Here is a 26,848-nt window from a genome sequence, read left to right as displayed (position 1 = left end):
ATTGACCTGACGCGCTGTGACCATCGTGACAGGTCGCGTTCATGAGACGCGACTGCCTCTTTCGTTACATCTGCCATCAACAATTCCTTCCAGTGCCTTTTCTAACAGGCTGTCGATCTCAGCAGATTGTTCATCTTGAAATTACACCGTCTTCACTACATCAGGAGATGAGTAGTAAGGAGAATGACGGAGCGGCCTCCATTGTACGTTCTCGACGTTCACGCTCACGGGGTTACGCGCCTGACGTTCTCATTATATCAGAAGGACGTACCGTTCATCAATCCTGAACCTCAAGAACAACATCTCCTGCCTCTGACTGACGCAGATGCTCAGAGGAGCACGACGAACGTGACAGTGGTTGTCAAACTGGAACCTCTGGCCTCAATGCAGGTTGTATGTCAAGACAAGTCATGCAGCACGTCTGAAACTCATTTAATCATTCCGTAGCACCTGGAAAATGCTGAGATAGCTGGTGACGCAAATGCACAGTCCATCATCCCAAAGGTGAAGGCGGAGGATGGTGGCGACCGCGCCGCCCCTACACAAGCCGCTGTTGCAGCACCAGCCAAACCTCTGTACACGATATACAACGCCGCTGATGAAATAGAATACCTTCCTGAGCGCGCGTTGAAGGAATGCCTGCAAATGGTCACAACTATTAAGACGAACATCAAGAAGCTCGAACTCGGCAGCAAGCTCCGTAAAGACGTGTGGCTCCGAGAGATTGAGAGGTATTCCATATATTCAACTAGCTAAAAGCAAACACTGAGTTGCTCGTTAGCTTACAAGGCCAAGGCTCTCCTACTACAATGATCGCGGTGTGCGGAGGTAAACGCGGACTGCTCTTGTATGCGTCCACAATTGCTGAATAAATATCCCCCCAGCTACTGGTGCTGGGAAATCATCAATTCTGAATGCCGTCCTTGACGGTGAGTTTTTGTTCATATCTTCTATACGCACTGTCAGACTAAAGTTTCTCCAAGACAATATTGTTCCAACCAGTGGCATGCGAGGTAATACCTTCTCTCAGTCTGTCGGAGGCCACCTCTAACATTGCTCTCCATAGCATGCACTGCTGTTGTTACTGAGATCAGTTATCATGCAAAGAGGGCCATTGACGCCGACGTCTCATTCCTATCAGAAGAAGAATGGAGACAGGAGCTTACAGTGCTCCTTGATGACCTGATAGATGAAAATGGCAACGTCAAGAGGACGACCGATCTCTGCGGGGAGGCTGGCGTAGCCTGGCAAAAGGTGTGATAGTAATCTGAATCTCGATTGGTCTGTGCTGACCTGGTTGAATACAAGGTGCATGCCGTGTATCCATCTATCGTGCAAGATCAACTCTCGAAAATGTCTGTTGACCAGATCATCGCCCACGACTTGCGTATGCCCCTGTTCCCATACGAATTCTATAGTTGCATATATTGATGAACTATGAAGGAATCAAAGCTGTTCTCGGAATGAGGAAATGCATTAGTGCTCCAGATTCGAAGACATTTGCCAAGAAGATTGCGAAGTACATCGACTCCAAAGATCAGAAGCGCAGCAACAAGAAAAATAAGGAGAAAGATAAGAATCTTCCATTTTTATCCCAGCAAGGCAGTGGCAAGACGAAAGATGACAGCGACGGGCCAGCGTTCTGGCCGCTTATCCGTCAGGTCAGTGTTTGTTGTGATGCGGCAGCACTGTCAACCGGTGCTGTCCTGGTTGATCTGCCTGGCATTGCCGATGCAAATGCTGCAAGAAACAACATTGCAAAGGACTACATGAAGAAATGCGGCTGCATCTGGATCCTAGCCCCAATCACGCGTGCTGTTGATGATAAGACAGCCCGGGGTGAGTGCCTCTCCCACATTGCTTTGCATAAATGTCATCCCTTCCCTTAGACCTCATGGGAGATGCATTCAAAACACAGTTGATGAGTGCGTTCTTTCACCATTAATGTTCTATATCCTGTTAACCCCCTCCATGTTTCAGTGGGTAAGAAGAATGAAGTGCAAGATCGGGTGCCACAAATTGAATCATAGCCATTCAGATGGAGTCTATGGTGATCATGCAATCACATTCATTGGTTAGTAGCCTCATTATCAATAGTGTCAAGCTGCAATTCATTCATCTATTCAGCTACAAAGTGTGATGACATTTCCTGCTCGGAAATCATCCATGCCTTGCACCTTGAGGATGATCCGGACCTTGAGGCCATAGAGAATCGGATCCAGGTATGCAAGGATGAAACAGAGGAATGGAGAGACAAGAGGACTGTGGCAGAGAATGACGCCAAAGGTAGTGCATGCCTACCCATAGTGATGGCCCCTCACTGCTTCCTTACGGCCATCCTGCAGGAGTTGATCAGCAGTTGAAGCAAGCGCGCACTTACTTGGGAGAATATGAGGCTCACCTACAGGCATTGGTGAACGGAGAGCCATTTGAGCTGCCATTGACAGCCAACCTAACGAAGGAAGGCGACTCATCCGGTAGAGGGAAGAAACGTAAGAATACTCACGGCGAGAAGCATGATGTTGATGATCTCGAGGATGGCGATGACCTTGCCTTCTCTGACTCCGAATGCGAGAAGCGGTCTGACCCCGAAAGCAACGCCGAATCCTTTTGTAGCTCGGACTCTGAGTCTGACTCGGAGAGTGAGGAGAAGGATGATGATGAACCACAAGAAGAAGCTATGGTTGAGGATCTGCAATCCAAGGTTGCCGATGCCAAAGAGTCCATCAAGGCCAGCAAGCAACAGCTTCTTGAGCTCCGCAAGCAGCGAAGGGAAGCCATGGATATGCTGGCTATGTTGAAGAAAAGGCAGCTGAAGGCTCAGCGAGAGAAGAATGCCTTCTGCTCCTTGAAGCGCTCCGAAGTATTTGTCTTCAGGAAAGAAGCATTCTACCCCAGGCTAACTCCCGAGCATAGTTCTCGCGTGATGTGCTGAAAGAAGATTTCCGCCAGGGTTTGAAGGATCTCGACGGTGAGATGCCTGTCTTTGATTGTCGGTGTTGTGGCTGACCATAGCGGTGTTGCAGATGCTGCTGCCGAACAACGTGAGCCGGACAGTTTCGACCCGACTGTGGACATCCGCAGTAAGCATGAATTGTTCCCTGAGTGACGGTGTTTGCGTGACAAGTCAACGAGTGGAACAGACTATCAAGCGATCGATCTGCCGGTCTTCACGTGTTCTTCAAGGGACTACGTGCGTCTCAAAGGTCCGCATGGCTGCTGTTACGCCGGTATTTTGCTCTTGACAGTCAATCCTGCAGGCCAGGTGGAGGGTGACGGAGACCCGAGCTGCTTCTCTGAAGTAGCAGACACTGGTATTCCAGAGCTGCAGAAGTGGTGCCACCAGCTCACACTAGGTCCTCGCGAGCATGCCGCATGTGATTTCCTTGTGAACCTGAAGACAATTGCGACCTCTGTGCGCACATACATGCAGGGCATCGGTGACGTGACCGTGAGTGAGCGCGAGGCCCTGCGGAAGAAGTGGGAAACTGGTGTTGGCGTTCATTTGGAGAAGGTACGACAAGTCCTCCTGTCTGCTCCTATCAAGCCTCCAATGTCAGTGCTTGTAGGACTTCAAGGCTGTCATTGACGACTGCGTGCGGGAGCTCAAGGATCGCTTCCGAGATGAGCTAGACGAGAAATGCCTAGTTGGAGCTGCAATTGTGATGCGTCTGATCTTTGCAGTTGCGACTGACACTGATAGTTTATCTACCTCTCAGGCTGCTTCCACTGCTGTCGAGACCTCTGACACTTTTGCGGCTTCAATGCATTGGGCAACGTATCGTGCTGGTGAGTTTCTTTATTGTAAAAATCATCGCGTGCGGCTCACACGCTGACGACTTGCAGCTTTGCGTCGCCATGGATCGTATCGGCAGGACCTCAACGTCGAGCTGACCAATCCATTCACACGCAACATCGCAAGCGCATGGTCCAAGGTCTTCGAGGCGGACCTCTTCGCCTCCTTCGAGCAGGCCACAATGGCGGCGATCAACAAGCTGTTTGCGGACGTCGAGCAGTCTGCCCCTGCCGGGCTCAAGGAGCGCACGGGCAGCCGGAGCAAGCTGTGCCTGGACGAGGCACACGTCGCACTGGCGAAGACACTAGACGTCGTGCGCAAGGCGATGAAGAGGCAGCAAAAGGGGATGAGCCGGAGCCTCGCGCCGCACGTGCAGGACCAGCTGCTGGAAGGGTACAACCGTGCAAAAGAGGAGCGAGGCCCGGGGAGCGTGGCGCGGCAGAAGGTCAGACTCAATGTTCATTTGTGAGGTTGATGAAAGCTCATTCCGGTGGCTGGCAGGCACTGTTCCATGACTATGTCGAGAACATCAAGGACGAGGTGTTTGACCATGGTGCGGAAGTACTCCTCGGTCAGCTATCGACTGCTGCAGATTCGGTTGGAAGAGCGTTGAAGAAGGAACTGGAGGCGGTCGCGAAGAAGGTAACGTTGGGCGCGCATTTCGCATCTGGTTATCACAGACTGATCACATATGCGTCTAAAGATTGAGGTCAGCATCGCTGTGCTGTGGGAAGGCCCACGAGGTGATCCATCGCAGGTCAAGGCGCAGAAGGTGGTCGTCCCAACGATGACCGAGATTCTCAAGCAGGTGCAGCTTTGGCAGCAGGCGCAAGAGCTCAACCGAGACGAGTTGGCCTGAATGGTCGTCTTGGCTATGTGGCCAGTATAAACTGACGCAGATCGTTCCGTCGACGCCGTGCTTACTGTGTGTGTGCGAGGCACTTTGACGTCCTCGAGACCTTCTTTCTTGATTATGCTGCTTTCGTCGTGTTCAGACGCACACATGAGGTTCATCGTGTGCGTCGCGTTTCACGCTGTACTCTATCTCATTTTTGCTGATGTCGAGACCTTCTTTCTTGAATATCGTTGCTGTCTTGCTTTCGTTCCCTTCCTGCTATTTAGCGTGCTCCGCACCGTGTAGTCTTTCAGTTGTACTCTTCGATTTCCCATTATCCCCCACTATCCACAGAGACCCGACTGATCTCTGCATCATAACAGGTGTGTGTCAGACCCATGCACGATAGCAGTGTTGTATACATGTATGTGCTCTCGCAGTACGTCGACTACTCACGAGCGGAGGAGAGTCACTGGCGTGCTGTGTGCTGTGTTCCGGTCTCGGGCAGCCCGCGACGATCATCACTTGAGGTGACGTCACACGAGCAAGTGCGATCGTGTGGCTGTGCTCTGAATCTCAAATTAGACGCACGTCGGATTCGGAGGGACTGCAAACCCCATGTATACGGGCGAACTTGCTCGGTTGATTACATCGATACACGCGTGCAGACACGGACGCGGACACGTACACTACCGGAGAGCGAAGCATTACACGTACAGTAGCAGAACATTCCAGAGCTGGAGCAATACCATACAAAATGTGCGCACAAAAAGTCCCGACAGGTACATATTACATGCACCTGCGGATGAAGGATTCCATCAAATTTAAGCAATTATATGCAGAACCGTCTAGAGCGTGCAAGGATCATCGGTATGCATGGGTAAAAGCGGAGGACTCGGAGCAGGCACGTTCAACGAGGCGATCGAGGCTCGGGCGGACCAGCGCCTTCGGATATTCGGGGGCCACCTAGGTTCTGGTACGGGGGAAGTAAGAACTTGTAACAGTAAAACGTGTAGGGGTGCAAGAGGTGATGGATGGGGGACGGAAGGAGACGGGAGCAGGCCGGCTTCAGACCCGGTAGATGGGCCGGCCGCGCCAGTCGACGGTGCGGCCTGTGTGGGCGTCGACGTACCCTGGGTGGTGGGCGTAGCCGTCCGCGGAGGGGTGCATGCCGAAGAACCGGCGGAAGCGGTCGCCGACGCTGGGCTCGGCGGAGGCAGAGTACCGCCGGTCGCGGTACTGCGAGGGGTGTGTCGAGTGGAGGACGCTGTGATGCGCGCTGCTCGTTGTCTGGATGCGTGGTGAGTCAGTCATGGGTTGTACGGTAGTTAGAAGGGAAGGGGGACGTACATAGACGGGCTGCGTGCTGTAGCGCGTCGCGGACTGGGAGCGGCGGCGTCCGCCTGTGGACGAGCTGCGATGGCCGTGCGAGCTCGCGGAGGGGTAGTACCCGCCGCTGTGCCCGGACGTGCTGTGGTAGCGAGGGCGGCCGTGGGTGCCTCGACCCGCATCATAGTAGGTGCCCTGTGGGTACTGCGCGGTGGCCTGGGGGTACTTGCTCGGGGCGTAGGCGTAGTACACCTGCGGTTGCGGCTGCGGCTGTGGTTGCGGCTGCGCGTAGCCGTACGAGTGCGAGGCGGGCATCTGCACGTAGGACGGCGCGTGCGATTGGGAGTAGGACTGCGAGCGCGAGCGGCGGGGGTGGGAGGAGGAAGAGGTGTAGTAGGAGGGCATGGCTACGCTGGGCTGGGCGTATTGGTACGCGTAGGGATACGCAGCTGGGGTGTAGTACGAGGTGGATTGGGGGTAGTACGCCATTGAGAGCGGGTTAATATAGGGAGGAGTGGGAGATGGAGTGGGACGCTGGAGCACAACTTATTGAGATTCCAATTGCGGTCCCGCCTGCGCGTTCAATCTCAGATCGGCGTCTGGCTCATCTCCAGGATATTAGCTACTCTACCTTCAGAGCTATCGTATCATCTCCTAGCGGACGGATCAAGCCATATAGGACAACGCGGCGGTCCACGTACACGATGCCCGCTCCAAAGGGTGCAAACAGCATTTCGGGGCGCATTTCGACATAACATGCACAGGCAGTGCTTCCAACGTCTGAGTTGACATCATGCGACGCTATCACGTGTGGTTTCCATGCTCTGCAAAAACCGTCATGTCGGTGCGCACTAGACGTTCGGGCATGCATAGCCTCGAAGCATGGACGGTATCAGGCGCCAAGGGCGGGATATGACTCAGTGTGGTTCGAGTCTCCGCCAACGAGGTCACTTCCAAATGCCAATGGCCCAGGTATACGGAGACGCGAAATTAGGCAAGCGTGGCTTGATGACCCCGCACGTTTTCTCGTATCGCGCAGCGCGGGTTCGCACAGCATACTAGTAAGTGGAGAACACCTCTTCTGCCTGTACACTCCAGCAGAGTCCAGCAGCCACAGTACCTTACGTCGTCGGTCCCGAAAGCGGTCATCACGCATCTCGACCGCAGACATGGCTCTTGCAACGGCACTCGAACTCCACGCTGCACATCTGACCCATCCACGCAACCTTGGCTCACGGGCGCCCCGAACGCTGCTCCTCCAATCGCAGATCCGCCTCCCGAGCCTGCTGCGCCATCATGGCCGCTTTTGCGCGTCCGGGCGCCAAAAGCCTCGGCACCCTCGCGCCCAAAAGGCTCTCGCGCATCAAACCATCGGTCCGCATACCGAACTCCACATCAGCGCTGGCCACCTGGATATCCAGATATCCAAGGAGGGGTGCCGCACGCCAGTGAAAGTCACGGCCCAAGCTTTCGCTGATCCCGCGTATCGTTATCAGGCTTTGCCCCAGGCTGGGTTCTCTGAAGCGAAGCCTGCACTCAGCGAACGTGTGGCTCTTCGTAGCTCGCGGTGTGCGTCTTGTGGTGCGCAGATGCAGTGGGAAGGATATCTTATCTCTTCGCGGGCGTCATGCGTTGCTGTTTTGGGTATCCGTGCAGACGGGGAAGGCGCACGTACGGCGGACTGCACAACTGTGTTCGGAGTCCGATGTTCAATACCAGGGAGAAGATGAAATCGAAAACGAGTACAAGTTCAGCGTTTATGATGAGTGACTAGTGAACGTTCCAGAAGAGGATGCAGCAGGTCGAGGCGGTGTCGTCAGTGATGCATCTTGAGTTGCGTCTTATCAGACAAGTCAAGTCATTCGGAATGTCAGCACGGCAGATGCAGTGGAACCTCGCACCAAAGGAGTCCCCGGCAGACTTGCGGCGCTTTGAAGTGCGAGCCTTCGGTGTGTCCTTTCGCCCATGTTTCTGCTTCGCGGGTTGCTTCTGGACCTTGGATTTGACATTATAGGTGTAGAACGATGGATACGTCATCGTCGCAAGCATCTCAACCTTCCAATGATGATTGCAGAGGCGCAGCTCATCAAATCGTTTCTCCATCTCATTCCGGTAGAACGTGAGTGATTCTGCGTCCAGAGCTCCAAACTTTGGCGTAGCCCTCCCTCTCTGCGCGAGTCGATGCCATATTGCCCGTGCAAATGATCGCATCTCCTTCGCCTTGATTGACGGGTGGGCTTGCCTTTGCGATCCTCGAGGTACTGGTAAGATTCTGGGACCACTTTGTCGGTGTCATCATTGTCTGAGTCTGAGCCGAAGTCGTCATCGTCCTCATCGTTGTCGTCGTCGGAGTCAGATTCTTTGCTACTCTTGTCGTCTTGATACTTGTTGTTGACGGCATTGACAACACTGTGAGCAACATTGCGATTTGCATTGATTTTCCGATCAGTCCAAGACTTTCTGATCCAATATTTGACTTTTGGGAAGTCCTTCTTCTCGTATGGCCGGTGTGGGCCTGCTGAAGGCTTCGGCGGGTGGTTATCAGCTGTAAAAAGCGAAGATGAAGGAGGCTGCAATGTAACAGAAGGATTAGCCGACGATGAAGCGGATGTCTTCAGTTTGCTTGCAAGTTCTATGAATGTCGAGTGCAGGTCATTGTAGGCGGTGTTGTAAAGAAGCATCGCTTACATTGCTGCCGTCGCTAGCAAACGGAGGTGGCACTCACCTTAAAATCTCATATTGAGCTTTGGTACGGGTATATGCGTAGAAAGGTCACTATATGCGCGGTTGTGAGAAAGTAAAACTTGGTGCGAGGCATCTGCGAGGTTGGGAGAAATCATTGCATGTGCGTGAGTGAACGTTGTTGGCGGCAAGAAAATCCCCGCGCGGGCTGGATCAGAGGTGCCATAGCGTCGGTTATATGCAGACACAGAAGCCCGAGAGACTTCCGGGACAAGATCTGCTCCCGGACCACACATTTGAGATGTATGAGTGGGGCCCTTTGAATGTTTGCTCTGGGGCATCATATCATCCTGCACACGTAATCAAATGAATTCTGCACGCTGTGCACTATTTCGCGACGTGACATGATTATGCTTACTATTTCATAGACATCTTCGCGCCCACGCTTGCGGGGGTTTCCGCCTTCAGGATCGTGAGGTTTGTTACCACCTATATACATCACAGAGGAAGCCGACGAGACCGAATATTGGCCTGGGGTGTATATGGGAATGCTTTCCGAGTCTCGGTACTGTTTATGCGCGTAGTATGTTGCCCTAGAGACTTCTTTTCGGACTTTGCAATACTTCAGGCAATCGCAGTAGTAGTACTTGGGCATGGTAGTTTCAACAGAGAGAAAACATGCGCGGAGAACGAGAACGAGCCCAAGTTTACACGACGCGACCGAGGACGTCGTCAAGCACGTGATCGCGCCACTACATAGGCGCCCGATCGTGCCTCGTCTCCCACTGGCAGAGTCCAATTTTATGAGAGAACTCCTCCACATGCAACGCCATCGCGTCCCTCGCTCATCGAGCTCAAAATGTCATCCGTGCACCAAGATAGCATACATGGAGCAATCCCACATCCCGAAACAAGTACCTATACGGTGTCCAATAAATACATGTTTTTACATTTGCTACTCAACTTGAGGTCGGACACACGATCATTTGTCTATAGTAATAGCTACGCTTGCGCAATACAAGGCTGCGCAGCAAGCTGGACTGGCGCAGGGCATAAAATACTTTTGGCTGCTATCCTGGGCATAGTGGGCCTGCGAGCGACAGCCTAACGATAATGCCGAGCATGAACTCTACCACGAACCACAGCTACTCCATGTCCGCAAAATCGCCCTCGTCGAGGTCGTGAGGCTGTGAGGCACATGAAATGTCGTAACAGGGGTACAGTCGAAGCGCGAGACGTAGAATGAACCGCCAAGGCATGCACACAGCCATCATCGAGTGAGACACGATCCAAGAGAAGCAAAGCAGATTGCAATGTCAGCCGCCGCCACGATCTAGCAGAACAAGGCACGCACCTCCTTGGGCTCCTCGTCTTCGCCGTACTGCATCGTATAGTCGATGTGGCTCAGCACCGTCTCGATCGAGTCTGGGTTCGTCAGGTCAAGCGGAAGGAAGCTCACGAGCGGGTGGTCTTCGATCTGTTGGCGGTGTCATGTGGCGTTCATTGGATATCGCAGGAGTGTGTAAATTAAGACACGCCATCCCAGAGGATTGCGAGAGTTGGTGGCGTTTGATACGGAAAAGAAGACGGGTGCGTCGAGATTGCGTTTGGCATGCAGGAGCAGCGATGCAAACGTAGCCGCATCAGACAATGCAGCACCGAGGCGGAGGATGAGTCGAAGATACGACGTCGTCGGGTGCAGCGCCAATGTGTAACCGATGAATGGGCCAAGATGCAATCCGACAATAAATACCGCAGCGATAGAATAGATCAATGATAAAGGATGTATTAGCTTTCGTTATGACATCAACTGAGCCAGAGATGCACGTACGAGCTGGACGATCGCTTGGTTTAGTGCGTGGAAGCGCGAATTGCGCTCTGTGCGCTCTTCCCGGCTCCCTGGCGCTGATACAAGCAGCATCGGGTCAGGATCGAGGAATCTGCATGGTGGGAGAACATTTTTCACTTAGTACACCGGGAAAAGACGGGTGGGTAAGCGATATTTGCTAGATGAGAATGCGTTCGGGAATGAGGCGTCGAGAGTATCAATCAGGGGCACTGCAAACACAGATATCCCACCTAGTCATGACACACGCGGATGAACACGCATACAGCGACCAACAACGATCCTATGCGGTCAACCGCACTCGGACACTCTTGTGCATGAGCAGCATCCGCACAGCCCATTTGACAGAAGAAATGTCTCCGCCAACGTTCGCATGAATCTGCTTACTCACCTCGAAATGTCCTTCCTTGTCCTGATACCATTCCTTCCACTCGCTGCATCGTTCTCGCTACTCGTAACAAGGTCCATCTTGGACATGACATTGATCCATGGTATCTCGAGGTTCACCATCGCGGACATTGCAGAGAGCACACCACTGCAGGAGTTGAAAAGAACAACGATATCAAGATACGTACCGGACGAAATTTAATGCGTGCTCAGCAATGAGGCACAGAACAACGAGAGGGAAAGCAGCATACCTGAAGAACTTGTATTTGTCCTCCATGAATTGGGATTCAATGAGGTAGGCTGCACATACGCGCATGCCCACGCGGCTGAGGTGTTTTACGAGGGTGGGAAGGAATGGATGGTGCGTGTAAAGCTCAATCTGACCTGGATGAGTGCCGAGAAAGTGAGTCTATGCCGAGTCGAAACGGAAGCAATGGGGAGCATACCGGGGCAGTCGATGATCAGGTAGTCGTCTTCGTACCCACCAAGCTCTTCGTCTAGCCAGTCCATATTCTGCAGCAGGTATCTGAAGAGTTGAACGGGAGAAAATCAGCATCTCCGCCATTCTATCCTTTCGCTCTCAACCCTCCATCGTCCAAGAGCATCACCAACCAAACCACACTCGCTCACTCAAAGCAATACACGAGCCCTCCGTTCGGGCCATACCCGAGCTCGGCCATGACGTCCTCTAGGCTGATCAGGTCCTTGATGTCGATGACCGGCTCGTACTCGAACGACTCGGCCTCCGCGGCAGGGTCGAGGTTGACGAGGTGCGCGGAGCGTTTCGCGGTGTGGAGGTGCGTGAGGAGGGCGTTGGAGAAAGTCGACTTGCCCGCGCCAGCGGGGCCTGTTACGAGCACGGCGTAGCGCATAACTGTTTTTGCGTAGTGCGGAGACGGTGATGGCGGAGGAAGAAGAAGATGCTCGACACTCTGCGCGTCGGGGACGGGCGCTTTCGAGAGTCAGCTGGGCGCTTAGATCAGTATTGCAATCGCCGCTCACGATCTGGCTCATCTGGCCATCATCTGCTTTCTGCCACCACCAACTCAACACTCCTTTGTCTTTTGCTACGATGTCGAAGCCTGCTATCGTACCAGAGACGACTGCCTCTGGGATCGCTGTCGACCCGAGAACCCTTGAGCGCGTCATCCCAGAGTCTCGCAGACCGGATGGCTCGTACGTACCTCTATCCTCTCGATCGTCGTCTCAAGCTGCTATCTCACCATGCTGTCTTTTACCCCATGATACGTCTGCACCTCTGTGCATCACTCTCCTCCCCTCTTGTGATTCTCTTTGCACATATCATCAGCATCCGCAAAGAAAAAAAGGTCCGCCCAGGTTACACACCCCAAGAAGACGTCCGCCGCTTCCGGGGCACGCGACAGGCGCAGATGGACGTTAACACGCTACCGAAGGGACATATCATTGGTTGGGCACCCCCACCGTCTGTAACGACGCTCCCGCCGCTCAAGGCGGGGTCCGCCGCGCTGACGAAGGCGCAGAAGAAGAACGAGAAGCGCAAGGAGAAGAGGAAGGAGAAACACGAGGAGGTGAAGGTGAAGGATAACTGGGAGGATGAGGACGAGGACGAGCTGAAAGAGGCTGCGGAGAGCACGAGCGCTGCTGTCGCGAAGACAAAGGAAGCTGAAGCGTCGAAGGTGAAGGAGGCAGGCTCAGAGCAGGGTCGCGACGTGGAAGGGCTCGCAGACAAGCTGGAGAAGCTTGAAGTGCAATGAAGCATATACTCTCATCTTCGATCATTCAATATTCAATGCTCGGCACTCGTCGCTCACACTCGCTGCACAATCAACACGGTGTAGAATATATATCAGGGGTTCCTGTTGGATTAGAATAGGCATCTGTAACTATAAATAATATGTATATATCTGTGTGCAGGTCGAGGAAGCGCGGTATGCGCAAGGCTCGCTGCTTGCCGCATCTACCTATAACCATATTGTCCCAGTATGTATTCCTTGAGAGTAAATATGGAACGCGATATACCCTATAGTCCCTTGTTTCAACTTGTCCATTCGTTCGAGCCACGCCCTGCGAGATGCCGCCTGAAGTATGTCCGATCAAAGAAGACAAGTGCGTAAGAGAAGCAGTCGCCTACTCCAGCCATACGTCCGAACCGCCTGCGGAGGACCTGGAGTACGTGCCAGAAGGACTATGCAGTCCACATTGTGGATTGGTGCTCCGTCCCTTCCGGTAGGCGAACCTCCATGACTGGCGGCGGCGGCTCGGTCTTCTTCGGTGGCTTCTTCGGTGACTTCAGCAGTTCCATAGAAATAACGATAAGCAGCAGGAAACCACTTAGTGCCACTTTCGCCACGAAGACAGGGTTTAACAAACGCTGAATAGTATAATGGAAGAGAAGACTTACCGACGGAATTCCGTAAGTTGTCCCAACGTGCCTTCTCCATCTCGGTGCGGAGGTCGTATAGAGTGACCAAGTACTTGTTCAACACTTCCTACAATGGAAGCATCCCACGTCTCTCAGTTATGTGTGTCACGCTGACCATGATATCATGTACCTCCATCTGGATGTCGAATTGCTTGAGGTCATTCTTCGCTTCGCTCTTCCTACTATCCAGCTCCATTTGGATGCTTCATGGATCACAATCATAAAGAGAAGCAAAGCAGGAGCGTTAGCCTCAACAAGCACACATTACGCACGCGAAAGCGCGAGGAAGGTACGTACTCATGCTTGAGCGCACCGAGATCCTCCTGCATCCGCACGTCGAGCGCATCCACTTCACGCCTCACCGCAGCGGTGGCGGTTTGCACTGCGGCGGCTTCGTTCCGTGTGAGCATAGTCATCTCTGTCCGAAGCTCGGATAGCGCAGCTTTGAAGAGATACGCTTGCTATTCAAAACAAAACAATCGAAATGCAGCGTGAGAGTCAGTCACAAGCAGCATGGCACAGGGACCCACACTCTCAAGATCCTTTACCGTCAGTGCGTCGCGCTTCACCCGCCCTAGACGATCGACGAGGAGCGCACGGACCGCGCGCATGAGATTCCGAGCGGTGGCGGTAGGGAACGTCTTCTCGAGGACGCTGAAGAAATGGTGTGTATTGAAGGGCGGGTTACTGTACGGCAACGGTGAATTCACGCTAGGCGGATGGTGCGGTATAGGGAGGTTGGAATCTGACGGTGGAGGTGGTGCGGCAGAGGTCGACGTAAGCAGGTCGACGTTCGTACCCTCGCCCTCGGGAGTGCCATCGCTAGGGGACACAGGCGTGCTCGGAGGTGGAGATGGTGGCGGAGGATTTGGAGGAACGCTAAACTCTGTGCCTGAGGAATGTCCAGGCTGGTTAGCCGGATCTCTCGGATGGGCTAGAGAGATGGTGAATGGGGAGGTGCCCGTTGGTGTGGAGGCGCCGGCGGGAGGGTCGGATATGGAAGGAGCGGTGTGAGCTCTGCGGGGATGAAGGAGAGTGCGGGATATGTTACGAGGCGGTCGGACGGGTAGATCGCGGGCAGTCGGTGGGCGGCGGAGGCGGGGCAGCTTGCGGGGGATCATGGACGATGAGCAGAGGAGGACCCATCGCAGGCTCGGATGGCTCAAGGCATCTAATCAATCAATTCGCACGGACCATTCCAGGCGGTCCACCCGGTCGTTGCCTCCTCATTAATCATTTCTCGGCGCCGGGCTGCATAAATATTCATGGCAAAGGCGTGCTGGCCGCATAGTCGGCGGGTTGACACCTTCCTGGCGGCGAGGATCTATATGATGCAGTGAAGGCAGTGGCGGGGAAGGACAATACCATCTCAGACGCAAAAGCGATATTCCATTTTGGTTTGCGCGCCCACCACCACGTCGTCTACACTCCTTTACCCTGAATTTGACGCCACCGCTCTCTTTCCTTATCTACCATCCCCTCTAGCTTAATTCTCATCATAAGTGACGCTCTGGTTGACCCTCCCGCTATGCCTGCGCCTCTGAGCACTCAGACGACTAACACCAAGGCCACCCCTCTTGCCGAGCCAAAGCCACAGCTTCCTTCACAGAAGAAACAGCAGCAGCCTCCTGCTACCCGACCACTCAAGGCTAAAAAAGATGCCGCTCAACAGACCAAGGCATCGTTTAAGCCTGCTCCTGCCTCGGATAGCGAAATACTGGCAGACTCGCCACCTTCATTGAAGAAGGTCGCCCGTCACACCAGTAGGCCCACCATCGTCAATTGGTTCCAGCGCAAGCTCGCCGGCACCGTGCGTGCCAGGAGAGTGTCCGAGCCTGACAGCCTGCACCCTCCGAGGGTAGATGCTTGCTCGCCCACCTTGAATGAGAAGTCTCGCAGGACGTTCGAGCCAGTGCCTCCGGCATTGGCGGCCAGAAGTAGGAGCAATGCGGATTCGAAGTATGCGCGGGGACGCAGGTTCTATAGCGCAACAACCGTGCCGAATCGCAAGCCTCTTTCCTTCGATGGCTGCCATGGGCAAGACAACAACACGGACTCCAGCGCCGGCTCTGACTCAGGGCGCCGTTCCTCCGTGGCCCTAGAATCGCTGTGGTCGCCCCATAGCAACTACGAGGCAGACGAAGATGCCTCTGTGCGGCCCTTGCCGCCAAGCTCTCCCCCCTCCCCTTCTCCATCCCGCTCTTCTTCCTCTTACCGTTCCAATCCTCACACGTTCCGCAGCATGACGGCTAGCACGAAGCCCACGACCTTGCTCAGTATCGACCTCAACGGGGGCATGGCACACATTGCGCAGGCTCCCCCCACGCCTACTACGCCCGCCTACCGCCTGCCACATCACCTTCGGACGCATTCCACCGGACCTGGATCCGGTGGTAATTCGATCACGTTCTCAGCTTTACCTCCGTCTTCTTCAACTGCGACTTCGAGCCCCTCGTCAGGCAATAATACGAACGGATCGCACCAATCTTTCACTTTGCAGGCTCCACAGCACACTACGCATCATCCGCGAAATAACCCTCGGCCATCATCACCTCCAGAAGATGATGCGTCCGTCCTGACGCTCGCGTCTTCCGCATTCGCCATGCCAGGCGCGCGGATTGGCACGGGGCGCACGTCGCTTGGAGATGATTCGAACTCGCATCTTAGCCATGCCGTCGGTCATGGCGACTCCACAAGTCACCTCCTACTGGGTGAGATGGACGACGAGCGGGAGCTGGAGGGCGAACGGTATCTGGACAGGGACGATCAGGACGTAGACGCGAGCGTGCGCGCGCTCCGACCCCGTAGCTCGCGGCGATGCAGTTGGGAGAGTGAGGAGAGCAAGTGGAGCGCTAGTGCAAGCCTCGCGCTCACTGGCACGACGGGGATCACGGGCTTAACTTCTCAGTCGCCCATGAGCCACGCAGGGCACCGGAGCATGTGGACCACAGGGAGTTACAGGACGGGTGGGAGAAGCATGGAGCACGGAGAGTTGAGCGTGGACGAGGAGTGCAGTGATGATATCGACGGGAATGGAGAGGAGACCGAAGGCGCAGAAGACGAAAGTATGGCTGCGCACGAAGGCAAGCTATCGGTAGACTTGTCTGCGAGTGCGTCCTCTAGTGTGGACCTCCCGTCTGCCGCCTACCATCACATGGATCACGATCTCGAATCCGCGAGCAGTGCGGATGACTCGTCAACCCCACCTGCGACCCCCGGCAGTGTGCTGGACGCGGACAGTGTGAGCATGGAGTCGCCCTCGACCGAGTCACAGGAGCCTAGCAAGAGCGCGATGGCGACACCGAAAGGTGGTCCTGTGCCGTTAGCGGAGCGAGAACCGATGCCGCCTCTGTTCCTTCCAGAGAAGATTATTAGCACAGGAGAGCATGAGAAACGGGAGGAGCATGCGTACGAGTCGGATGCACATAGCATTACGACAACGGCGGATTACCAGACGGAGGCATTCCATACTCCGTCGACTACACCTATTCCGCAGTAATCGTAATTTGATCGCTGAGCATCGACTTAATGCGACTCTTCGTACGTTCGCTTTTCATCATGATCCACTCATTGGTGGCTAATGACCGCTTGTAGATCCCGCTTACCGCTGCCGTCGTTACTCCACCGCTTCCCTTCCATGTCACACTTCTGACCTGCCTTGCAGCAGTTTTTATTCTTATTTTGGTGCTGAGCTCCTAGTGCTCGCTCTTGCTGTACATTGGATATGCATCATAGTTCTAGTAATATCGCTAGTTTCCTCGCCATTCCCTGTCTCTTCTGTCCCCTCCTCCTCTGGATATTTGCAGCTTCTCGCTTCCTCATCGTCTGTAGTGTTTAGTCTCATTCTCATCTACTGTGTATGTCTTCCTCCTGTCTGCTGTTATGCATTCCTTGATCGCGCCGCAGCGCTACTTTGACCTGACCTTAGAGACGTTGCCGAGGCACGTGAGCGCGACGCGTCCGACGTGATCGCGACCGCGCGAGTTCTCATTCCCATCTTCAGGTTCTTCGCAGCGTGTTGTGCCTGTCAGCTGGGCCGTCTCGTGCTCAGCCCGAAGCTCGAGGTATATTATCGTGGATGGGCTTTTGATATCGATGGGTACACTCAGCCGGTCCGAGCTGTCGTCGTCCGCTCCCAACTGAGGGGAGGCGATATATGTTCCAGATCTCTTGAGGAGTCGCCTATCAACTTGGAACGACGCGTTTGTCTCCTTGAAACCCAGCACTTTCGAAGAGTCTACTAGCCGTTTGTTTCTTCACTCGGAAATTATCCGTATCGCGTACGTGGTCTGGCGTCTTGTGAAGATGAAGCTCGGGTTCGCGTCCTCGGTCGGCGTGGCTGTCACGCTGTGTGCGGCGATGGGCGCGGCACAGTGTCCGGACTATACGACATACTCGCAGGTGCAGCTGGGCTATTTAACTAGTGATGTCCTCCAGTTGTTGATTCAGAGTGCTACGGAAAGTCTCCGCAAGGCAATCCATCCTCTGGTCCACTGGCCTTGCCGTATATGCGTCCCACTCCAGCGTGTCGCACATTCAATAGCTCTGCAGTCGAGGTACGGTACGGAGGATGCATTTGCTGGATTAATGCTGATTCGTGGCATCGCAGAAAGTGATTAGCGACATGACGTCGCGCCTCAAGGACCCTGATATCGCGCGTTTATTCGAGAATACTTTCCCGAATACTCTGGGTGAGTTACATGAATGATGTGCTGTCGTGTCATATCCACAACTTGTACGCTAGATACCACAATCAAATATTACAATGAGGTACGTTGAGGCTTGTTTGTACGCTCATGTGTGCTGACTTCACCGTGGAGACGGAGAATATTGCATTTGTGATCACAGGAGTGAGTTGATTTTTTCAGTGAACTACTTTTACTCAACGCTTTTAGGATATCACGTATGCCGAGTCTTCCCGATTGAAGCTATATCAATTCTGACCTCTGACACCATCTGTAGTGCACAATGGTTGCGAGATACCGGCAATCAGGTCCGTGTCGAGCTTTGGCTCCTTGCGTACAGCTCTACTGAAGGGTGACTATATAGCTAGCGCAATATCGTTCTTTGCTTGCCATAGATCCGGAGCTTGCAGCACTCGTCAAGGCAGTCATCAACAACGAGGCTCGATATATATCCCAGTACCCGTACTGTAGCGCCTTCCAGCCTCCTCCAGAGAGCGGCCTCAGTCCAACAGTGAACGACTGGGCAATTGATGTGCTGGTCAATCCGTGAGTAGTGCTGAGCATTGGCAGTTGAACCGTCTGATCGCGCTTCCCAGACCGGTGGATAACCTAACCGTGTATGAGTGCAAGGTGCATGGAACCTGGCTCCGTATGCTTCTTTGTCTGACTGAATAAAATCATCTAGTGGGAACTGGATTCCTTATGCTCATTCATGAAGCTGTCTCGATCCTACTACCAAAATACCAACGATGCCTCGTTCATGAACGACAACTGTGAGCTGCAGGAGTATATTTGCAGATTTCTGACGAGTTGACGACACTGCTTGGCAAAAATCAGGGTTTGCGGCGATCGATCAGATCTTGCAAGTGATATGGGAACAATCGCAGGCAACATTTGACGAGAATTGGAACTTGGTGTCGTACTACAACTGGACAGGCGAAGCTGGCTCTCTGCCGGGTGCAGTGAACAATGGTGGCAATGGCGAGCCGAAAGCATATACAGGTCTCGTTGGCACGTCGCACAGGCCTTCAGATGACCTGAGCACCTTCGGTGCGTACTGGCACTGTTGTGCTTTTGTCACGATCTAACGCTTCTTTATATCAATCTTACTAGCATTCCTCACATCTGGGAATGCAATGCTTGTGGTGGAGCTGGGTTACCTTGCGGATGCTCTTGAATCTGCGGGCATGGCAAGCAATATCAGTCAACTGGCTAGGCAATACATAGGCAGCATCACGGACGCTATCTGGGAGCACACGGTCAGTGAGGCACGTTTCTCCCTTCCTTCACTATCTGAACAACTCCTTAGCTGACGAATAACGTCTTCGCGTACGAGACCAATGGTGTGTCAATCCATGATTTGTAGATAGGATGGCTGAACGTCGTGTCCGCAGGGTTTGGCGGACGATACGTGATGGACGATGCAAATGTGCCAGTGAGTCCGCGTGACGACACTACTTTAATGTTCTATAGCCTTATGTGCGCATCCAGTCCCTACTCTCCCTGCCCTACCTGGGCTTCCTCAATATGAGCCATCCGGCGTACATTGCGACTCGTCGGGTACTAATGTCCAGAGGCAACCCCTACTACGTCGTCGGCAAGAACTTCAGTGGCATAGGGTATGTGACGTTTCATCGTCTCGGATGATTTCGCCCAGATTGACGATCCGCTGTTACAGTGGCCCACATGAGGACGCGTGGAACCCATGGTAAGCTTCCATGCATATACCATCTAGCAGATGGATTGCTGAGATGGTGAATAGGCCTATGGCACTCATATCGGCAATTTACGGCACAGACGACGACGAGGAAATTATGCAGTACCTGTATCTCATCGCAAATGTGAGTATGTCCATGGCCATGGTGCCATCGACTGACCACTGATGCTGTCAGAACACCGACGGGCTGGGTCTCATACACGAATCGATCAACATCTACACGGGCTCATACACGAGGCCTTGGTTCGCGTGGGCGAACAGCTATTTCGCTGAGATGTTACTTGATCTTGCGAACCGCAAACCGAATCTCATCTTTTCTGATGATGTGCCGTATGTGCCTGGATAATCCGATTCTAGGAGGCGATTGCATATTCTGAGTTATATGTACATGTCAAGTCTTAATGGACGAGCTTTCTTTGGTGCTGTGCGTGTCTGTTTATATTCCTAGAAGCAGCATCCTTGGAAAACGCGGTCATGTGATCGATACACGGTCACGGCTTCATAACCATTCCCGCGTTTTCGAGCTGCTTTGCCACCTACTTTTGCATTCAGCAACAGTATGAATGCTGGACATACACACCTGGCGTTATTTCATATATCGCTAATGCTGGCGAGCGGCAGGTAACGCGTTAGAAAACTGGACGAGCCACCAGACAGGAACAAGTACTTACAGCACGACTGTGCCGGAAAGCGTTGGTCCTCAGGCTATCTCCTGCGTTATGGCGATGATCCCATCGGCTGGAATGAGTTTTGATAGCAATCACGATGATGAGCACCTCCACTGCTCACTACCGGCCGAGCGATGACACTTATCGTAGTGTCGTCCATCGTAGTGTCGTCCACGCGCGTTCTCTACGGATATGGCTACCTAATAGATAAGTCAAGCACGCAAAGCACATCTTCCGAGGAGGACGAACCAAAACGCCGCAATTCAAGCGCATATAGCTTGCATAAGGCGCCCGTGATATATGGGTACTCTACCCACCCACAGATCAGGTTGTAATTGGGTTTGCATGCACTTTGGAGAGATTCCGTTTATGTCAGTGTGTCTTCTCGCAAAAGCTTGATCCGTCACCTGCCTTTTGTACATGAAGCCGAACGGGCCCGGGATGCCTCCAACAGGTTGAGATCCGCGTTGTTTTTCGCGTAACTATGCGGCTGATTCGACATCCGAACTGATGCGCCGGATGCCTTTTCCAGAAATTATAGTGTACTTGCGAATGCAATGATCATGCGAAACAATCGATCCATCATCGAACAAGCTCGAGTCAGACTGCAGTCGAATGCCACAAGCGAAGTTACCGGCGGGACAGGCAGATCCCGTTGAGCTGCTTGTTGGCATGGTCAAGACGGCGAGGTCAAACCAGTCTCATAGACGCGCTTGGTCGTCACCCGGCCACGTCGTGTCAACATGGATTGTTTCTGGAGGTTCTGTGACTCGACAAAATCACCGGTGAAGGAGTGACTCGCTTCGCCTGTACGCTCTGCCGTACGAATGATCATGCAGGCTGTCTGGCTTTGCAATAACACCGGAGTCATAACTGCGTAGGTGAGCATCCGCGTTCATGGCTGTCACAGCGAGCTGCTGGCGGCAAATCGACCGGCGTTCACTGGACGGTCGATCGGTAGCGGAAGATGGCAGTGAACCAGATAGGCTCATAGGCTCATCGGTCCTCGACCAGTTCTTCGGACGGAATTAGTGCGCTTCGGACGCCACGGTCGAGGAACACCGAGTGAGAGTGAAACTGCGCTAAAGCAAGACCGCAGTCGAACCGCTGTAATCACTGATCCAGTCTGTCGATGACTTGATCCTACGCAGTTCGCGACGTTTAAGCGACACCAATATGTGCGAACTCTTGAGTCTTGCGTGGGGAAAGATGAATCAGGAAGCTAGAAATCGCGTAAATGGACGAGACACGAGGCGTTGGACCGAGGAGGACAAGACGGATTGGGGGGGACGCACGTGGCCGGCCATTCGGCGGCGTGCTTGGCGCAGGCGGGCTGTTCGCGCTACTCGCTCAGAGATCAGGCACTTCTAGCGCTCCTTCCTCAGTATTTATGTAGAGAGATTCCTCCTCATCGCCTTTTCGCATCCGAACTATAGCCCTTGCATTGCTCTCCTTCTAGACGCAGGAGGTCTCAAACCAGCTAGACGTAGCATTCCAGCGTTGCACTTCATGGTCGCCACCAATCCGCGTGAGATTGGCACGCTCGTTGTCGTGGTTCTGAAAGCGGTGTGTGTAGCTGGCCGCCCGAGGAATCACGGAGAGAGTGCTGAATACATTCTACCCACAGAGGAACTTGCCCAACAAGAGGCACATCGGCAAGCAAGATCCGTTCTGTTCCATCGTTTTCAATGAAGAGAAGAGGAGAACGAAGGCCATAAAACGCGGAGGACAGCACCCAGAGTGGGATGAGGAGTTCCGGTTCACGCTCGTGGAGGATGACGACGACGAGGCGACATCGTCGCAGTTCGATACCAGCGATAGGGTGCCGCCCCCGCTGCCGCCGAAGAGTGGTACAAAGGGGCCACCAAGAGTCAAGGGCGGACGATCGATGGCCATCGCCTGCTACGCCGACGATCCTCGCGAACCTGACCTTATTGGAGACTGTACCGCAGACCTGACCGAGGTGTTGACGAAGGGCGAAACGGATGGTGAGCCTCCTGTCTTTCGCAGTTTAACACTGGCTACAGCCGACCTCTACATCCAGAATGGTTCGTTTTGATGAACAAGGACAAGTACTGTGGTGAAGTGTACCTTGAGATGACGTTCTGGTCTAACGTGAGTGTACTTCCTTCCGCATTTATTCTCACTCTCATCCCGCAAACAGGAGCCAGAACCATTGAAGAAGGTTACCCCGAAACCTAAAACGAAGAAGCTGTACGGTGGCCCTGGGTCGTTTGTTCCTGCAGAGGAGCCATCGATGCATAGCGGGCTTGATGTGCAGCACGAGATTCGACGTCTGCCGTCTAACAGTAACATGCGCGACAGCCTAAGGCTCGAAAACATCCCTCGATCTCTGCGGCCATCGGCCTCATTCGCGAACCTTGACCTCTATGTGCCACCGTATGAGAGTTCCCGGACTCGCCATACAGACGTGGAAAGCGTCGCCACCGAGTTTGCCGATTTGGGCGTTGGCGACCATGCCAACGGACGATTGAACTTCCCAGTACGTACTCATGAACTATGCTGCGCATGCAACGAGTGCCAGACACTGATGTCCTCACAGCCACAGCAGCCAGGGTATCTGCCACGGCCTACGTCATCGCATGGTTACTCTGATGCTCTTTCTCAAACGCCTTCCCAACACGGGTTTCATCAGGGGAGCTATTTGGATGGCAGTGCACCATCGCATTATAATGCGCCAGATCCGCCGGCGCCCGTCTCCTATCAACAGGAGCATGTGCCAGCTGAACCGTACCAGCCGCCGTATGAACCTGCGCCTCCGTCTACATTCCATGCATCTGCACGTCCGACAGGCCCGAGGCAGGGTGTATCTGCCGCTTCGTCGGGCTTCATGCCCATACCCATGCCAATCCCGACGTCTGCACCTTCCGGGTTTGGCTCGTTCTCGTCTTACCCCTCTCAATCGTCTGGATTTGCTGCTGGACCGGCCACGGCGGCGCCGTCGACCTATGGATATCCACCATCACATCATCCTACCCCGTCTTCCAGCTTTTCCACCTTGCCGCCGCAGCCAGTCACGTCTTCTGGCTTTGCGCCTCTGCCGCCTTCTCGTTCGCACCACCATTCTCTCCCCCAGCCTCCCGTGTCGTCTGGTTTCTCATCTCAGTCATATGTACAGTACCCCACGCAACATGTACCACCGGCACCATCCGCATCAGCGCCTCCACATCAGCATGTATCCCAAGAAGTATATGTGCCTCCGCCGCCGCCGTCTGTACCTCCCCACTCTTACTCCGCTCCTCCTGAACCATTTCCAATTACACGAACCTCGCCGTCACCGCCATTAGACAATATTCCGCCGCCACCGCCACTGAACGGCTCCTTCAGACGCTCGTCGCCTCCCTCGCGTCCTTTACCCCAACCAGGGACAACAAATGGGCAGCCGCATCCACGCCGTACGTCATTGCCAGTGCCGCCTCCCGGCGGGCCTCAAGGAATATATGATCCACAGCGTACTCCTCCGAAAGTATTCGGTTCTGGCTCTCTAGGACAGCTTGGGTCATATGGTACACCCCGAAGCCCTCCTCAGGCTTTTGGCTCTATAAACGGACAAAACGGGATGTATGACGTCCAGCGGAGTCCGCCACAGACGTACAACTCGTCCCTCATGGGCCTGCCTGGATCTTATAATTCATCATCGAATGCATCTATGCCGTTCAGCTCGAACGGTGGCGTTCCCAGCAGAGGGAATTCTGGGTCATACACTTCTTCCAGTCAGTTGGGATTGTACATGCAGCCTAACGGATCGGCTTCGGCTGTGTACAACCATCCAGAGCAGTCACGGTCAATGAGCTCCATCGCAAGAGTAGACCCGGTAAATCCGCCTAGTGACCCATATGATTCTATCCCTCCTCCCCCGCCGCTTCCGTCAGAAGGTGGGCCAGTGTATGTACAGAACAATCAGCTTCCAGTGGCCCGCTCTTCACCGCCGCTGCCCCAGTCGCAGCATTCGAGAACTTCTCTTCCACGCACGCCATCTCTTTCTGTCCCCCTGCAGCCTAGATCAAGACACATAAGTCTCCCAGCGCCACCTCCGATGGGCTTAGCCAGCCAGCCCTCCTATCATACTCTGCCCCCGCCTCCAGCGCCGCCCAGTATGCCATCCGATGTCCACTATGAACCCGTTTCCACGTTTCCTTCTGCCAATCTGAGCCAGACATTTCACCCAGGGCCTCCACCGCGTCCTCCCGCACAGATCAACCCTCAACCGCGCTACGTGTCTTCCCCTATCACTGCGCAGTCCTACAACAGCGTCCCACCTCTAGGTGAACGTGACGGAAGGTGGTGATGACAACCGAAATTCAGGGATCAGCAGAGTCGAATTCATAGCAATGCAATATTTATTCTCCTTTCTTGACGCCGCATCGTACTGTCTCCTTCTCTGATAGCCAGCAACTTGTCGATTCGAACATTAACCCGCCCCACTCTCTTGTTCTTGTGCCAGCTTGTCTGTCTAGTCTTAGCATTACAGCTCGCTTGCTACATCGTACAGAAAGAAAAACTTTGATTGTATCATACATACGTCCAAAGTGCATAAGTCCAATCAATAAACAAGCATTCAAAGTCAGTTTCTCTGCTCACTTCATATATCCTATGCCCAGTTAATGCGAGCGCGTCATTAATGGTTTGCTTCGGTTTCCGACTGAGTTTGAGCTTGCTGCGCTGCGAACCGTTCAGCCTTCCACTTTGCAATCTCCGTCTCCGTCGCCACCAGCCCGCGCCGTGCAAGCTCTATGCGTGCCTGCTTGCGGATAGCAGACTCTGTCAGACGCTTTTCAGCCTCATGGACGAGCAACGCGTTTTCTGCGCCCAAAACCAGGCCAAAGACGGTAGCTGTCGGAAATATGAGAGCTTGGTACAATCATTGAAAGGAGGTTCGTACAGATCGTTACTAGGAAGCCCTTGAAAGGCAAGGTCTGTCGTCTGCAACCAGCATTAGGATCAGTGTGTAAGACTATGTACAACAAGTGTATCACACTGACCGGAACGTGGGCCATGTGTAGTGCGCGAGGATGACTAGTCCCAACCCGACGGCCGTGAATCGCGCAGCACCAACAACCCCAGCCTTGGACTGCACCTGATAGGCCGTTTCCATGTCTTGTTTGCGGGTCGCTCTGTCCATGCTCAGTGGACTAAGGAGAGCTGCAGTTGAGTGAAATCATGGCGCGCCGATGGCATGCAATCCGAATTGGCGGAAGCCAGCGGGAGGCTGTTGGCGCCGGCCGGCATCTCCCACGCTGGATTCTTGATTCTCGGCTACATTTCATGCTTCATTGGATAAAGTACAAGGATTGAACGATGTAAGGAGGTCATAAACTAATTAAATGTGTGATGTTCATACTTGTACAATGGCGACTCAAAACGGCCTAGCGTCATTAGTCTGAACGGCGTTACTTCACTTATGTATGCATAATGAATGCAAGTTCATGATCTTCCGAGCAAGCTACGAGGTACTCATCATCATATATGACTTGTGTGATGCGCCGATCAAAAAAACATTGGACCTACAGACCCCATCTGTAAACAGTGCTCCATGGGGAATACGGCAGCGACTTACGGTATTTGAACATTTGCTAACATCCCGCAGGTCCCATAGGCGCACAGTACCACTTCTGTCGCCACATGTGAACGTATTGAGATGTATGTCACCTGAGAGCACCGGACGCAGTGAGGTCAGAGATCATTGAATTCCCTTACCACTTGCCTTTCACGTATCGCCCGTGAGATCTCGGTGCGGCATATCCAAACCTCTGCACTGGCAGTACGGGCGCCATGCGATGGTCGCGAATCTCGAATTGTAACTCTCGATGTGCGATCTGCACCTGTTTAGCATCTTATACAAATTAAAAAAATCTGACGTCTCACTTCCAACAGGGTGCAGAATGGCGACAGCACCTCGTGAACATGATACACCGCATTCGAGGTCTTTAGCGTATTGACCACTCGCTCTGATGACAGGTCCCAGAAATGTACGGTGCAGTCAGCGCCCGCTGACACCAACTTATGACTGGTGTCACGGATCGGGAGGAGAGATTGTACCATGGAGGAATGCTTAACGGGTAGCTCCGTAGGAGACGGCATGGACATATCGTCCTTTACGTCCCAGATGTGGATTCGATGATCGTATCCGCCGGTAGCAAATCCGAAAGGCTGCAGCATCGAACATACTGCACTGATGCCTTCTCTCTTATTTCCTTGGACCGGTCGGTCGAACATACATACTTCATGTACCTGTTTAGTTATATTCAGCACTCATGAGCAGCAAAGAAGTGAAAGACTCGCCTTCTCGCCGTCCAGCTTGACGAGTGAAAGCTGACCTTCATCGCGAGCATGACCAAGTAAGATTACGTCGTCGTTCGTCGCGCGAAGGAGACACGCGTCATCTACAGCATGGCGAGAATCGCCGTTCGCAGAGAGCAGCACATGCTTCTGCCTGGAGAAGCTGAGTCCAGCTACGATGGTTATCAACAAACCATAC

The 26,848-nt window shown here is 53.6% G+C and overlaps 12 protein-coding genes across 12 annotated transcripts; 6 read left to right on the top strand and 6 right to left on the bottom strand.

Moving 5' to 3' along the window:
- Positions 1-70: 70 nt before the first annotated feature.
- On the top strand, positions 71-5,106 carry LAESUDRAFT_719309 (uncharacterized protein). The gene is made up of 20 exons (XM_040907604.1): positions 71-203; positions 262-393; positions 448-731; positions 967-1,013; positions 1,067-1,254; positions 1,309-1,387; positions 1,444-1,839; positions 1,890-1,925; positions 2,039-2,074; positions 2,128-2,286; positions 2,346-2,863; positions 2,917-2,971; positions 3,027-3,083; positions 3,144-3,206; positions 3,261-3,514; positions 3,570-3,662; positions 3,720-3,789; positions 3,847-4,241; positions 4,298-4,438; positions 4,500-5,106. The coding sequence occupies exons 1-20, from the start codon at positions 168-170 to the stop codon at positions 4,653-4,655; spliced, it is 3,195 nt and encodes a 1,064-aa protein (XP_040770513.1). The 5' UTR covers positions 71-167; the 3' UTR covers positions 4,656-5,106.
- LAESUDRAFT_808493 (uncharacterized protein) lies at positions 4,500-5,127 on the top strand (the record flags this gene model as incomplete). Its single annotated transcript, XM_040914071.1, has 2 exons — positions 4,500-5,014; positions 5,072-5,127. Coding segments are annotated over exons 1-2 (216 nt in total), but the record flags the coding sequence as incomplete, so codon positions are not given.
- Positions 5,128-5,218: 91 nt separating this feature from the next.
- LAESUDRAFT_719308 (uncharacterized protein) lies at positions 5,219-6,699 on the bottom strand. The gene is made up of 3 exons (XM_040907603.1): positions 6,592-6,699; positions 5,982-6,533; positions 5,219-5,921 (listed from the first exon to the last, which is right to left on the bottom strand). Exons 2-3 carry the CDS (start codon positions 6,447-6,449, stop codon positions 5,700-5,702), a joined length of 690 nt encoding a protein of 229 aa, XP_040770511.1. The 5' UTR covers positions 6,450-6,533; positions 6,592-6,699; the 3' UTR covers positions 5,219-5,699.
- Positions 6,700-7,872: 1,173 nt separating this feature from the next.
- LAESUDRAFT_25085 (uncharacterized protein) lies at positions 7,873-8,916 on the bottom strand. The gene has a single exon (XM_040901746.1). It carries the CDS (start codon positions 8,639-8,641, stop codon positions 7,994-7,996), a length of 648 nt encoding a protein of 215 aa, XP_040770510.1. The 5' UTR covers positions 8,642-8,916; the 3' UTR covers positions 7,873-7,993.
- A 572-nt stretch (positions 8,917-9,488) lies between these two features.
- Positions 9,489-11,796, bottom strand: LAESUDRAFT_740235 (uncharacterized protein). The gene is made up of 7 exons (XM_040911068.1): positions 11,506-11,796; positions 11,322-11,401; positions 11,127-11,259; positions 10,880-11,023; positions 10,474-10,582; positions 9,997-10,119; positions 9,489-9,829 (listed from the first exon to the last, which is right to left on the bottom strand). Exons 1-7 carry the CDS (start codon positions 11,745-11,747, stop codon positions 9,788-9,790), a joined length of 873 nt encoding a protein of 290 aa, XP_040770509.1. The 5' UTR covers positions 11,748-11,796; the 3' UTR covers positions 9,489-9,787.
- Positions 11,797-11,947: 151 nt separating this feature from the next.
- LAESUDRAFT_606383 (uncharacterized protein) lies at positions 11,948-12,323 on the top strand (the record flags this gene model as incomplete). Its single annotated transcript, XM_040903122.1, has 2 exons — positions 11,948-12,051; positions 12,185-12,323. Coding segments are annotated over 2 exons (243 nt in total), but the record flags the coding sequence as incomplete, so codon positions are not given.
- Positions 12,324-13,042: 719 nt separating this feature from the next.
- Positions 13,043-14,400, bottom strand: LAESUDRAFT_754027 (uncharacterized protein; the record flags this gene model as incomplete). Its single annotated transcript, XM_040911833.1, has 5 exons — positions 13,043-13,197; positions 13,259-13,346; positions 13,410-13,482; positions 13,577-13,740; positions 13,810-14,400. 5 exons carry the CDS (start codon positions 14,398-14,400, stop codon positions 13,043-13,045), a joined length of 1,071 nt encoding a protein of 356 aa, XP_040770507.1.
- Positions 14,401-14,523: 123 nt separating this feature from the next.
- On the top strand, positions 14,524-17,200 carry LAESUDRAFT_808488 (uncharacterized protein). The gene is made up of 2 exons (XM_040914070.1): positions 14,524-16,819; positions 16,874-17,200. The coding sequence occupies exon 1, from the start codon at positions 14,808-14,810 to the stop codon at positions 16,776-16,778; it is 1,971 nt and encodes a 656-aa protein (XP_040770506.1). The 5' UTR covers positions 14,524-14,807; the 3' UTR covers positions 16,779-16,819; positions 16,874-17,200.
- Positions 17,201-17,310: 110 nt separating this feature from the next.
- LAESUDRAFT_719301 (glycoside hydrolase family 125 protein) lies at positions 17,311-20,241 on the top strand. The gene is made up of 18 exons (XM_040907602.1): positions 17,311-17,680; positions 17,743-17,835; positions 17,889-17,970; positions 18,024-18,049; positions 18,100-18,129; positions 18,175-18,182; positions 18,242-18,272; positions 18,329-18,510; positions 18,561-18,594; positions 18,650-18,737; positions 18,802-19,014; positions 19,078-19,223; positions 19,274-19,307; positions 19,359-19,399; positions 19,456-19,583; positions 19,643-19,672; positions 19,727-19,805; positions 19,857-20,241. The coding sequence occupies exons 1-18, from the start codon at positions 17,585-17,587 to the stop codon at positions 20,025-20,027; spliced, it is 1,512 nt and encodes a 503-aa protein (XP_040770505.1). The 5' UTR covers positions 17,311-17,584; the 3' UTR covers positions 20,028-20,241.
- Positions 20,242-21,858: 1,617 nt separating this feature from the next.
- LAESUDRAFT_754024 (uncharacterized protein) lies at positions 21,859-24,658 on the top strand (the record flags this gene model as incomplete). Its single annotated transcript, XM_040911832.1, has 5 exons — positions 21,859-21,915; positions 21,977-22,337; positions 22,394-22,464; positions 22,514-22,852; positions 22,913-24,658. 5 exons carry the CDS (start codon positions 21,859-21,861, stop codon positions 24,656-24,658), a joined length of 2,574 nt encoding a protein of 857 aa, XP_040770504.1.
- Positions 24,659-24,664: 6 nt separating this feature from the next.
- LAESUDRAFT_740232 (uncharacterized protein) lies at positions 24,665-25,492 on the bottom strand (the record flags this gene model as incomplete). Its single annotated transcript, XM_040911067.1, has 3 exons — positions 24,665-25,203; positions 25,253-25,293; positions 25,353-25,492. 3 exons carry the CDS (start codon positions 25,490-25,492, stop codon positions 24,989-24,991), a joined length of 396 nt encoding a protein of 131 aa, XP_040770503.1. The 3' UTR covers positions 24,665-24,988.
- A 277-nt stretch (positions 25,493-25,769) lies between these two features.
- On the bottom strand, positions 25,770-26,529 carry LAESUDRAFT_733541 (uncharacterized protein; the record flags this gene model as incomplete). The annotated part of the gene is made up of 5 exons (XM_040910433.1): positions 25,770-25,840; positions 25,875-25,887; positions 25,928-25,979; positions 26,068-26,186; positions 26,236-26,529. 5 exons carry the CDS (start codon positions 26,527-26,529, stop codon positions 25,770-25,772), a joined length of 549 nt encoding a protein of 182 aa, XP_040770502.1.
- Positions 26,530-26,848: the final 319 nt, after the last annotated feature.

Source organism: Laetiporus sulphureus (assembly GCF_001632365.1).
Source record: "Laetiporus sulphureus 93-53 unplaced genomic scaffold LAESUscaffold_1, whole genome shotgun sequence".
NCBI lineage: Eukaryota > Fungi > Basidiomycota > Agaricomycetes > Polyporales > Laetiporaceae > Laetiporus > Laetiporus sulphureus.
Note: the sequence above shows the minus strand (reverse complement) of the source record. Positions and strands in the feature narration are given on the sequence as shown.